Below are 12,959 nucleotides of genomic sequence, written 5' to 3'. Positions count from 1 at the left end.
CTTACTGAATGAGGTCTTCCCCCCCCCCCCCCCAAACTAAATTGAATAGTGAAAATGGATGTGGTACAATAGAAGATGCATGTGAAATCAACCAAAAAAACAGCAAATATGTGGTGTGAAGTTTCACCCATGAAAAGTGGTCAGTTTGGGGATTTGTGCTGATTTTTACTTCCCATTTTATTTTCTTCTGAACTTTCTTTCATTTCAGTTTGGCCACCATTCAGGTTTTCTGCCAATCAACAATCTTGTGATTTGCCTATCACAAGCAGGTTTGCATATTATCTGCCTGGAAAATTCTTGGCACAGAATTTAACCTCCAGGTCTCAGAACATTAATTTTTACATTTAGCCACTGCAGCATCCCATCCAGCTGCAGGGACCATCTAAAGATGCCTGAAGAATAACTGGTTGGAAAGAAAACAAATTATTTTCTGAGATTGCACAGGATAAACAGCTGCCAATATGGGAAACTTCTGAAGCCGTCTGTTGAAAGGTCGGGGGGGGGGGGGAAGCAAAAAGAAAGGAGACAGCTTCAAAATGGCTGCGAAGAAACACAGGTAGGAATTCAATGTCAAATTCAATGTACTAAGTGTTGTGGCCCGCCACAACATGTCAATGAAGATGCCATCATCCAGGCCAAAGGAGTCTTTCATTGCTCCTCCAAGTAACTTCATCACTCAAAGCAAAAATTAACTATCAATTGTCTCAGATTAACAAAGTTTGGCCCAGTTACCATGATTCAACCTTTAGACCAGAGGTGATATTCAGCCGGTTTTGACCAGTTGTGGCGAACCAGTAGCGGAAATTTTGAGTAGTTCAGAGAACCGGCAAATACCACCTCTGGCTGGCCCCGCCCCATCTATTCCCTGCCTCCCAAGTCCCAGCTGATCAGCTGGCTCTTCTTCTGTTGCCCTGCAGAGGGAAATAAAGCTGGAAAGCAGGTTAGGGGGGTGGGGTTGGAAATGGAGATTTTACAGTATCATTCCGCTGCCATGCCCATCAAGCCACGCCATGCCATGCCCACAGATCTGGTAGTAAAAGTTTGAATCCCACCACTGCTTTATTCATCATTGCCTATTAGCCCTGTTACTATCCCTGGTTTACCATCTATTTACCATCTATCGACCATCTGCTTGTATCGTCTCCCTACTGTTTTTCTACTGCCCACCCATCCTTTGACCATCTTTTGACCATCCTGTGACCATCTATAGACCAGGTACAGACTGATGGACTGGTCTGCTACACCCATAATCCCCACCTAGGACTTATGGCCTTTTACCATCAGTATCCAGGCCCTGGCTCCCTATATCCCTCTGCATTTCCCTTTTCTCCTGGACTCAGTGCTGTATGCAGCACCTATTTTAACATCTTTGTAAAGTAATTTTAATATCTGTAGCACCCTCAATTCGATCTGAGGCCCTGCTGAACCATGGTTTATTTTTACTCTAGGGTAGACCTGATTTTATTGCGGGAGTCCCCCCTCTCGCAAATATGGCCCTCTGCCCTTTCGAGGGCCCACCTTGATGACGGATGTATTAATCCAGAGAGGTGGAAGAAGAGGAGGCTCCGGGGGTTTTTGTGTAAATGTTTTTTAAATGTTTTAATGGGATCCAGGGCGGGGGTGGGTCTAGCCAGACCAGGAATAGGAGTAGAGCCAGACGAACAGGTGGGGCTGAGGAGGAAGGGAGCGGAGCGGGGGAGGGGAGTCAGTATAACGTTCCTTTAGAGGGTTCCTATATTCCAACGGTCGCAGGAAGGGGTAGATGCGAGGACAGAAGAAGATCCTGCAGTCGGTTGGGAGACCGGGGGCGTTGGTTACGCCCGGTCGTTTGTACCAACCCCCGCATCCTAGGTGGTCAGGGTTTACAGAGCCGTGGCATGAGACTGATGTTATGTAACGCAAGGTCCGTTGTTAATAAGGCCCCCCTCATCCATGATCTGGTTTCTGAGGGGGAGCCGGACCTTGCAGGGATCACGGAAACCTGGTTGGGCCATGAGGGGGGTGTGCCCCTCGTGGAAATGTGCCCACCAGGATACCGTGTATTCCATCAGCCTCGTGCCCGGGGTAGGGGTGGTGGGGTAGCGGTCATTATACGGGAAGCCTTGACACCGAGAGAATTCATCGTACCTCAGATATCCGGATGTGAGACTCTAGGTGTGAGATGGGGCCCAGGGAGTCAGTTGGGCCTGCTGATTGCATACTTGGCTCCTCGCTATGCTTCAGCGACCCTGACTGAGCTCCTCGAGGTGATTGCGGAGGTGGCAGTTGAGACCCCTAGACTATTAGTCATGGGGGACTTCAACTTGCCATCGACGGGTGAATCATCCGAGGTCGCTCAGGAGTTCATGGCTTCCATGACAGCCTTGGACCTGACCCAAATAATTCAGGGCCCCACACACGAAGGAGGACACATGCTGGACCTTGTTTTTATCTCTGGTCGATGGAAGAGCGATCTGGGAATAGGGGATCAGGTGATCACTCCCCTGTCATGGTCAGATCACTCGCTTCTCCGGCTGGACTTCCCTGACGCCACCCCCCATCGCGGGGAGGCGGAACCAGAGGATCTTAGATGGTTCCGCCCCAGGCGACTGATGGAACCAGACAGGTTCCAGACGGAGCTTGGGCCACCTCCTGTTGCCCTGACCCGCTCCCGGACGGAGGACCTGGCGGCTGCATGGAACAGTGCGGCGGCCGGGGCCTTGGACCGGGTAGCGCCCTTGCGGCCTCTCCGGTGGCAGCGAACCACCCTGGCCCCTTGGTTTTCCGAGGAGCTGAGGGTGATGAAGCGCCACAAGAGACGCCTAGAGAGCAGATGGAGATCCTCTCGGGCCGAATCTGACCGAACACAGGTAAGAGCCCATTTACGGACCTACCTTGTGGCACTAAGGGTGGCTAAACGTCGATATTATGCCACCCTTATTGCGTCTTCAGAAAACCGCCCTGCCGCCCTGTTTCGGGTGACCCGCTCCCTCCTATCACAGAGGTCGCGGGAAGCCCCTTCACAGGGGAGGGCAGAGGAATTTGGGGAATATCTGTAGGACAAAATCGCTCAGATCCGGAGCGAATGGGTCCCCTTCAGTGATCGTGAGGAGACACCGGAGGCGAGTCTTGAGGTACCTATCTGGGAGGAGTTTGACTCTGTTGCCGCCGAGGATATGGACAGGCTACGCGGGCGACTGCGGGCCACCACATGTTTATTGGACCCGTGTCCCTCCTGCCTTGTACTGGCAACCTGGGAGGTTACACGTGACTGGCTCCTGGGTCTGGTGAACGCCTCGCTGGAGGAGGGGTTCCTGCCAGCCTCCTTGAAGGAGGCGGTGGTGAGGCCCCTACTTAAGAGGCCTTCCCCAGACCCAGTTGAGTTAGCCAATTATCGTCCTGTCTCCAACCTTCCCTTTTTAGCGAAGGTTGTTGAGAGTGTGGTGGCACAGCAGTTCCCTCGACACCTGGAGGAAATTACTTATCTAGATCCGCACCAGTCCAGTTTCCGGCCGGGCCACAGCACAGAGACGGCTTTGGTCGCGTTGGTGGATGATCTCTGGAGGGCGAAAGATGGGGGTTGTTCCTCCATCTTAGTCCTGTTAGACCTCTCAGCGGCTTTCGATACCATCGACCATGGTATCCTGTTGCGTCGGCTGGAGAGGATGGGGGTGAGGGGCACCGTTTTGCAGTGGTTCTCCTCCTTCCTCTCCGGTCGGACGCAATGTGTGTTGGCGGGAGAGCAGAGATCGACCCTGAGGCCACTCACGTGTGGAGTGCCACAGGGGTCGGTCCTCTCCCCTCTCCTGTTCAACACATACATGAAACCGCTGGGTGAGATCATTCGAGGATTCGGGGTTGAGTGCCATCTGTATGCAGATGACACTCAGTTATACATTTCTACCCCGAACCACCCCAACGAAGCCGTCGAGGTGATGTCCCGGTGTCTGGAAGCCGTGCGGGTCTGGATGGGCGACAACAGACTCAGACTCAACCCTTCCAAGACGGAGTGGCTGCGGCTACCGGCGCCCCGCTTTAGCCAATGTGTTCCATCTCTGGCCATTGGGGGGGTACAACTGCCCCCGGTGGATAGGGTACGCAATTTGGGCGTCCTCCTAGATTCCCGGCTGTCGCTAGATGATCATGTGACGGCCGTGGCTAGGGGGGCGTTCCATCAGGTTCGCCTGATGCGCCAATTGCGTCCCTTACTGGAGCGGGACGCCCTTTGCACAGTCACTCATGCCCTAGTGACTTCTCGCCTTGATTACTGTAACGCTCTCTACATGGGGCTCCCCTTGAGATGCACCCGAAGGCTCCAGCTGATCCAGAATGCAGCCGCGCGGGTTATTATGGGGAGTACTAAGTACTCCCATGTAACACCTCTCCTGCGCGAGCTGCACTGGCTACCTGTGGCCTTTCGGGTGCGTTTCAAGGTGTTGATTGTCATCTTCAAAGCGCTCCATGGCTCGGGACCTAGTTATTTGCGGGATCGCATTCTACCCCATACATCCCTGCGACCAATCCGCTCTCACAGAGAGGGCCTCCTCCGGGTACCATCCACTAAACAGTGCGGGCGGGCGGTGCCTAGGAGTAGGGCCTTCTCTGTGATGGGCCCAACCCTCTGGAACGACCTCCCCCCCGATATTAGAACCACCTCTGATCTCCGCTCCTTCCGCAAGAAACTCAAGACCCACCTGTTTCGAGTAGCAGGTCTGGCTTAATTACAACCATAACCGTAACTGCATTTAACATCTATTCAAACCTTCCTGGATGGCTTTTTAAATTTTTAAATTTTATATTGGGGTTTTAATGGGTTTTAAAATTGTTCTTCATATTTAATTGGTTTTGGGATTTTATAACAGACCGTGTGTGTGAGTTGTTTATGTTGCATGTCTTATGTCTTATGTCATTTTATTGTTTTGATTACGAATGGTCTGTACACCGCCCCGAGTCCCTACGGGGAGAGGGGGCGGTCTATAAATTAAATAAACTATAACTATAAACTATTTAGACCCCGGTGGCCTGGATGATGGAGTCTTCATTACATATCAGACTGCATTTTGGGGAGAAACCCCTGAAGTAGGTGTGGCAAGAGTTGGTACATTTCAACAACTTGTTGACTTTCTGCCTAACTAAGTTAGCTCTGAGTAATGGAGCTGCTTGGATGAGCAATGAAATGCCTCAGATTAACAAAGATTGGTCTGGTTGCCATGATTCAACCTTTAGGGGTGTCAAACTCGATTTCATTGAGGGCTGTATCAGGGTTGTGTTTGACCTTGGGAGGGGGGGCATGGTGGGTGTGGCCAGAGTGGGTGCGGCCAGCTCAACATCAGGTGTGTCAGGTGTGCCTACGGTGGCCCTAGTGCTCTGCCAGTGAAAATGGGCTCCTGAGCTCTCTTTTCTGCTGTGTTGGCCTCCTGCAACCCTCTTCCAGTGAAAACGGGGCTTGGGAGGGCCGCTGCCAGCCCTCTCATGCTCCATTTTCACTGGCAGAGGCACTGCAGCCTTGAGTTTGACACCCCTGCTTTAGACAGTCTGGGTGAAGAGTTGCTCACTACTATTATATGCATATCAAGAGATGTTGACTGACGTGGGCTCCATAATCAGGACTTTAATCCAGGGGTGAAATCCAGCAGGTTCTGACAGGTTCTGGAGAACAGGTAGCGGAAATTTTGAGTAGTTTGGAGAACCAGCAAATGCCACCTCTGGCTGGCCCCAGAGTGGGGTGGGAATGGAGATTTTGCAGTATCCTTCCCCTGCCACACCCACCAAGCCACACCCACAGAACCAGTAGTAAAAGAAATTGAATTTCACCACTGCTTTAATCTCTATTTAATACATTTTGTTGTATACATGATGTACAATGTCAATAAAGACTATACTAGACAGAAAAGTGCAGTCTTTTTAGAGTTGCATCATAGCATCTTTTGTTGTGTCGCGGACACTTTTTAAGAATTTCAGAACCCGCGAACCCCCAGTCCCCACCCCTTCCAGGAACGATGGAGGGCTCGTGGTTTGAGAAACGTTGCTCTTGGCTTTTTTGGCTGCTATGACGATGTACTTGGTGACTATGGTGATGTGGTAGGTCCTTAGTTCAGAAAGAGCAGCCACACACTTGTTATACAGGGTCTGGAGGTCTTGGTTTCCAGAAGATAAGACATGATCCTTCAGTCGAGGAACAGACCGGATTTCTTCAATGAAGGCTTGATGGTGAGGGGGCATGTATTTTCTCATCCTGTGCAAAAATGCCGCTGGTAAAAAGATACCAAAGCAATGGATAAGTGGGGTTCAAGGCAATTTAAAATGATTGAGTCCGCCTACTCAACAAATAGCCCTTTAGATATCTTTAAATCCCTCATAATTTCTAGCCCACAAGGTTGATGTAGGAGAAGAGCCGGGAAAGCTAGGGGGCAGAGTCAGAGGTAGGTTGCTATCGGTTTGGCCCAGATTGGCCGAACCATTAGTAGCGGCGGCAGGAGGCTCTGCCCACCTGCCTGGACGCTTCTGCACAGAGGTGTCCTGCATGCGCAGAAGTGTTTTGTGTGTGAGCGCAAACACGTGTGGGAGCACACCCAAACTGCTACTAAAAAAATTAGCAACCCACCTGTGGGTAGAGTGAAGCAAGTCATCAGCCTAGAGTCATCATGTTCCCATAAACAATCTAAATCCAATCCCTCTCAAACTCTGTTGACTCTTATCCAGTGTCAATTTAGCACTACGCATTAGTGTCAGACCTGCAGCCATCTTTTCTTTTGGCTCTTTGGCCTGACACACTTTCTATTATTCTACTATGCATTTTCTATTATGGGAAAATAGGAGGGGGGATTGTAAGGAGTTAGATGATATGTAGCCATAACAACATTCGTTCTAGAAAGCCAAGGTCATCCTTTGTCTCTGCACCTCTGCACCTGACCGGAACTAGATGGGTGAAACTGCCAGCATGGCAGTGGGAAATTGGACCATGTGATGGACTTGTGGGTGTGGGGGAAGGTCATCCTTTGTCTTTGAACCTCTGCACCTGACCAGAACTGGATGGGTGGAAGCTGTCAGCATGGCAGTGGGAGATTGGACCATGTGATGGACTTGTGGGTGTGGGGGCAAGATCTTGAACTTTCAACTGGGTGGGGAAAATTGGGAAGCTTTCAGATTGTGCCAATATGGCTCTCTTAATAAATTGGAACTTTGAGCAATACTTTGCCTTGGACTCTGATTTACTTTTGGATGCTTTTCGGAACCTTGACATTTAGTTGACTAGATTTGAGTGGTGCAGTGGCCTAGAGGTGAAGGTCTTGCCTCACAATCAGGGGGCTGTGAGTTCGATCCTAGGTAGCGGCAGATATTTTTCTCTGGGCACTGCGGACTCTGCATTGGCAACAGGAAGGGCATCTGGCCAGTAAAAACACCGCTCCATTCAGTTGCCATGACTCCACCCCGCTGTAAGGGATTACGGGGTCATTAAAAGGCCAAAAAAAATTAGTTGACTAGATTCTTGTGGATAGGTTTGAGCAACAAATCTTAACACAACTTAACATATGGTGTTGATTCTTCACACCTGAAACGCAACTTGGTAAAAGTTACAGAAATAAGTATATGGCTAAGGAAAACTGTTTTATAGTATCAGCAACTGAGTCACTATAGACAAGCCAATACAGTACATGATGGGATTACTATCCAAATTCTTTCCATGCCTTTTCACAATCTCTTTGTTTAATTTCCAATCTGCACATCCTCTTTGATGTTCGTCAACATTCATCCTGAGCATCAAAACTAACTTGGCAAAGGAAGAAGTCTTCTTCCCTGACCTCTAATTTTCAACTTTTGAGGAGCTACAAGAAGTTTAATTAGTTTCCTCCATGGGGGAGACATCTGCAGGAGGAGGAAGAGGGAATAGAGCTGGCAGAGAGAGTGAGAGAGACAGAGGTGGAGCCTAGGCCCTCAGATGAAGAGTCAACAGCCCCCAGGTTTGGAGGGGGCTGATGAGGAATAGAAGGAACAGCTGGGTCCAATGCCTGTTGCACGGATGCTCAGAAGGCAGAGGAGAGGAGAGCAGTAGAAATCTATGGGCCGGTCCTTGGGACGGAAGAGCCACTGCTGCTAGCAAAGCCCCACCGTAGCTCTGGGGCTAAAAGGCAGGCGGCAGAGATGAATAGATGTGGCAGACAACTATTCATCTCCCTACCGGACAGATTTGTTAGCCTGCTGTGACCGAGAGAGACTTTTTGCTTGGGCTACTGGCGTTCCTAATAAAGGAAACATTTATTTAGCTGTAGAAGGTTTGTTGTGTTTGGGAACCAGGTCAAGAAGAGTTGATAGATTTGGAAAACCCATTGGGGTTTCATCCTAATTGCAATGCACAATGCCGGATCTACATGCAAGCAAAGGACAGCTCTTACCACTCTCTTTCTGATGTTGGATACCAAGCAGCTCATCGAAGGCATGCAGGGTGGAGCTTTGAGCTGCACTTCCTCCAGAATACGCCAGAGGCTGTTCGCAAAGGCCTTCGTACAGCAACCCTTCTGGTAACACGGGATTATCTTTCCAACTGGAAAAGGGAAAAGGCACCGATGGGTTGCACAAAAGAGGACCAATGCATAGCCTTCTGTAGCAGCCAATAGCAACAGCCCTTAGACTTATATACCACTTCACAGTGCTTCACAGCCCTCTCTAAGCGGTTTACAGAGTCAGCCTCTTGCCCACCAACAATCTGGGTCCTCATTTTACCTACCTCGGAAGGATGGAAGGCTGAGTCAACCTTGAGCCTGGTGAGATTCGATGTGCCAAACTGCAGGCAGCCGGCAGTCAGTAGAAGTAGCCTGCAGCACCGCATTCTAACCACTGCACCACCACGACTCAGTACCAAATAAGCAGAAGCAGCAGCAGCTAATCAATAATGGTGAAATAATACCCTAAGACCTCAACAGAATCAGGACAGGCCAGAACTAAGGCAAAGCTCTATGTGGGGAATAGCTGAGAGGCTGCAAGGCGATTGTGGAGCATCAGAACAAACAATAATGCATATTGTTCAAGAATGATCTGTCAGGAAATTTCAAGGCACTGGAATAGGTTATTCTACCTACAGTATCTAACTGATCTATGTTGTATGACCACAGTTTATCTGCAACTGCAACTATCTTCACTCCCTCACTGTTGTGAATCTTTCCGATCTGGGAGGAGGAGGAGGAGGAGGAGGAGGAGGAGGAGGAGGAGGAGGAGGAGGAGGAGGAGGAGGAGGAGGAGGAGGAGGAGGAGGAGGAGGAGGATAAGAAGAGGAAGAAGCAAAAGGAAGAAGAGGAGGTTGGGATCCTTGGTTCTCTTTGAGCTTGGTTGTTCCTTGCAGACATTTCATGATCCAACTAAGTAACATCATCAGTGCTGGAAGACAGTACTGTTTGTGGAGAAGAAGAGGAGGGAGAGGGGGATGGGGAGGAGGAGGAGAATAAGAAGAGGAAGAAGCAAAATTAGAAGGAGAAGGAATTGGAGTTGGAGGGGGATAAGAGGAGGTAGAAGCAAAAGGAGGAGGAGGAGGAGGAGGAGGAGGAGGAGGAGGAGGAGGAGGAGGAGGAGGAGGAGGAGGAGGAGGAGGAGGAGGAGGAGGAGGAAGTAGCAAAAGGAGGAGGGTGGCAGCTTCTGAGCCTCCAATTCTTCTGCCAAGTGATGCATTTCAAGAGCCACAGATCAACTGTGGAGAAGCTGGTGCTCATAGAGACTCAAGCTGTGTGCAGCTCATTAGCTGACCTGTGCCACCTGCCCTCCTCGCCAGATGTTTCCGAAGCACCAGGGAGCTAGCCGATCTATTTTGAGGCTGCTGTTTTATTCAAATGCTCACACAGAGCTAAAACAGAAGCTGCCTTCCTAGCAGCTGCTCAGAAGACCTGAGTTGCCCGGAGGCATTTCTCCAAGCAACAGGGAGCCCTTTTCAAGAGGTGGAGAGGCAGCATTTGCTATGCCACGCAGCCTCTTTGGCCAGCAACAGGTGACCATGAAGGAGATGTGCTATGTACTGTGAATGCACGCAGCCTCTGTTCAGACCTTTTTCCACTAGGAATGCGAAGAAGCCCATTGAGGGCCTGCGCTCTCCATCTCTTCAATGCCAATCAGCAATCATAATAAAGTTAATAGATCAGCTGGAGACGTGCCTTTTATTTCGGATGCTCAGAAGAGAGTTTCTTTGCTATTTACTGTAAATCTAAGGCAGAGAGTGGCAGCTCAAGGCTGGTGAGCTTTCATGGACACCCCAATCTCTGAGTTGCTAGAACAGAAACGGAGAAGACAAGATGTGTAGAGATTCTCGGTCCTCCAGGTCATGGTTGTCCCAAAGGGGCTTTTTCAGGAGGCAACTGGACTTTCTTGTTTTTTTTTCTTTTGAAGACGTTTCGCTTCTCATCCAAGAAGCTTCTTCAGCTCTGACAGGATGGTGGAGAAGGGAAGGATTTATAGTCCTTGCAGACAGCTGGTCATTTGCATCCTTTTAGAGGGTCGCTGAGGCCACTTGGAACTTTATCTGTGTCCTCAGGGTCACCTGAATGTGCAAATGATTCCTGTAGTCTGTATATAAATCCTTCCATTCCCCAATATCCTGTCAGAGCTGATGAAGCTTCTTAGATGAAAAGTGAAACGTCTTCAAAAGAAAAAAACAAGTAAGTCCAGTTGCCTCCTGAAAAAGCACCTTTGGGATAACTGTGACCCGGATGACTGAGAATCTCTACAGACTTTTAGCTACACAATTTGGGATGAAGACCCTCTGAATGGTGTGGGAGAAAGAATGGATTTCCAGAGGAAAAGCTGAAGACTACAGGAAACATTTGCACCACTCAGGTGACCCTGAGGACACAGATAAACTTCCAAGTGGCCTCAATGACCCTCTGAAAGGATGCAAATGACCAGCTGTCCACAAGGAACATACATCCTTCCATTCCCCGCCATCCAGTCAGAGCTGAAGAAGCTTCTTCGATGAGAAGCGAAACGTCTTCAAAAGAAAAAAACCAAGAAAGTCCAGTTGCCTCCTGAAAAAAGGACCTGTGGGACATCCATGACCTGAATGGCTGAGAATCTCCACAGACTTTTAGCTATACAATTTGGGATGAAGACCCTTGGAATGGTGTTGGGGTATGATCAGATTTCCAAAGAAAAAAATTGCAGACTACAGGAACCAAGGTGAGGGGGGGAGTTTTTGCCCTCCCCAAACTCCTGAGTCTCCCAGAACCTCCGCATGGCCCTGCTCTCACCTCGCACCCAAAACGGGCCACATGGAGACTCCTGGGAGGGGAGGGGAGGGGTGGCAGGGTCAATTGGTTCTTACAACAATCGGTTTGGTGAACTGGATGCAAAAGTAACATCTGGTTCTGCCGAACCATTGCGAACCGGCTGAATCCCACCCTGCAAAAGCCTCATCTTGTGTCAGTCACAAAGGTGTCAGGCCTGGAAGCCATCTTTTACATTGGGCCTTCAGGCCTGCTATATTTTCAAGTGGGGGAAACTGGGAGGTGGAGTTATATGGAGTATGGGAGATATATAGTCATAATAACATTCCTTTCTCAGAGTTAAGGACATCTTGCCGTGTAATTGATGTCATAATTGCAGGTAGGATTGTATTTGCCCAAAATTGGAAAAATGAAAATATCCCTACGGATGAGGATGTGATTAGGAAAATATTAGAATGTGCAGAAATGAATAGGTTCTTGAAATTAAAGAGAAGGAACTATCTGATTATTACAATATAATTATTTTATCCATGGTTAGAGAATAAATATGAAAAATGGAAAAAAGCAAAGGAGTGAAATAAGAGATAATGTTTTAACAAAGCTAAATAAGTTAAGAGGATTGTTACAGTATTAGGTATGGTATATATTAGTATTAAGTTAAGAATAGATAAAATAATAAATCTGGCTGAAATTTGTAATTGTTGTATAAAATATTTGCACACGATATATGTGTACCCAGATGACACACTGCTTAATGGAAGATGATGTTTGAATTAAAATAAAATAAAAATTTTATTTAAAAGAAAGGACTTGGATTTGCTTTTGGGTGGGAAAAACCTGGAGCCTTTCAGATTCAGGTTTTCCCAGATGTGCCATTTCTCTAATAAAACGGAACTTTGAGGAAACTCAAGCCTCGGAGTTTTCTTTCGTTGGGGGTCTTACTTGGAACCCTGACAAAATGGTTTCTCGTAACCTACTTTTACACTGGCGATCTAGCAACAAGTTTGTAGCCATGTAGGGATTGTGCAATGCCCAAAGGGAGAATTTTGCTTTGTAGTCAAGTTCCATTTCCTCCTAAGTATCATTTCTTCCCCTCTCCGCTTCAACACATCCGAATTTTAATGAAGGTTTAATGAGGGACCTTGATTAAGTGAAGGCAACACAATTAGCTAATGTGGCCTTGGGAAACCAAACATTAGGGAAGAGATTGACAAGCCCCCCCCCTGCCCCCCTCTGGCATGCTTTGTGCAAGAGAAGGGGTCGTAAAGATTTGGATTGAGAGTGTGCTGGTCAGGGGTTGAATTCATCCATTCTCCTCCTTCGTTTACAATCCAGGCACTTTCTCAAAGCAACACTAAGGAGTCAGAAAGGTCAGGAAGGCACTCCCCCCATTCAGATTTCGATGCAAATTCTGCACAGTTCACATGTTCGAAGTGGAGCAACAAATGAAGGCATCCTTTGTGCTGAAATCTGTCCTCTCACACCGAAGGATGGTGGTTTGGGGAGGGTCAAAATAATGGGGTATTAAAACATAGATATTAATGGAAAATGCAGGCCAAAGGATGGGGTGAGATGAATGGTTGCTCAAGAAGAAAAGAGAAGGAAGGAGAGAAGGGAAAGGGGGAGGGAAGGAAGGAAAGAAGGAAGGAAGGAAGGAAGGAAGGAGAGAGAAAAGGAGAAAGAGGAAATTAGCCCTGAAATACCCCTCCCAAAGAGGGAAGGAAGGAGGGAGGGAGGGAGGGAGGGAGGAAGCAGGGAGAGAAAGAGAAAAAGGGGAAG

At 48.6% G+C, this 12,959-nt stretch overlaps 1 protein-coding gene across 1 annotated transcript in view; it reads right to left on the bottom strand.

The window, feature by feature from the left end:
- Positions 1-5,802: 5,802 nt before the first annotated feature.
- Positions 5,803-12,959, bottom strand: part of IDO2 (indoleamine 2,3-dioxygenase 2) — a 28,733-nt gene continuing 21,576 nt past the window's right edge. Inside the window, exons 9-10 of the mRNA XM_081960709.1 lie at positions 8,373-8,521; positions 5,803-6,230 (exon numbers count right to left, since the gene is read on the bottom strand). Of these exons, the coding sequence (XP_081816835.1) occupies positions 5,884-6,230; positions 8,373-8,521 (496 nt within the window). The 3' untranslated portion in view covers positions 5,803-5,883. The remainder of the gene's footprint in view (positions 6,231-8,372; positions 8,522-12,959) is intronic.

The sequence above is a fragment of the Natrix helvetica genome, assembly GCF_964273705.1.
Source record: "Natrix helvetica genome assembly, chromosome: 8".
In the NCBI taxonomy this organism is placed as follows: Eukaryota; Metazoa; Chordata; class Lepidosauria; order Squamata; family Natricidae; genus Natrix; species Natrix helvetica.
This window is presented reverse-complemented; position numbering and strand designations above follow the sequence as displayed.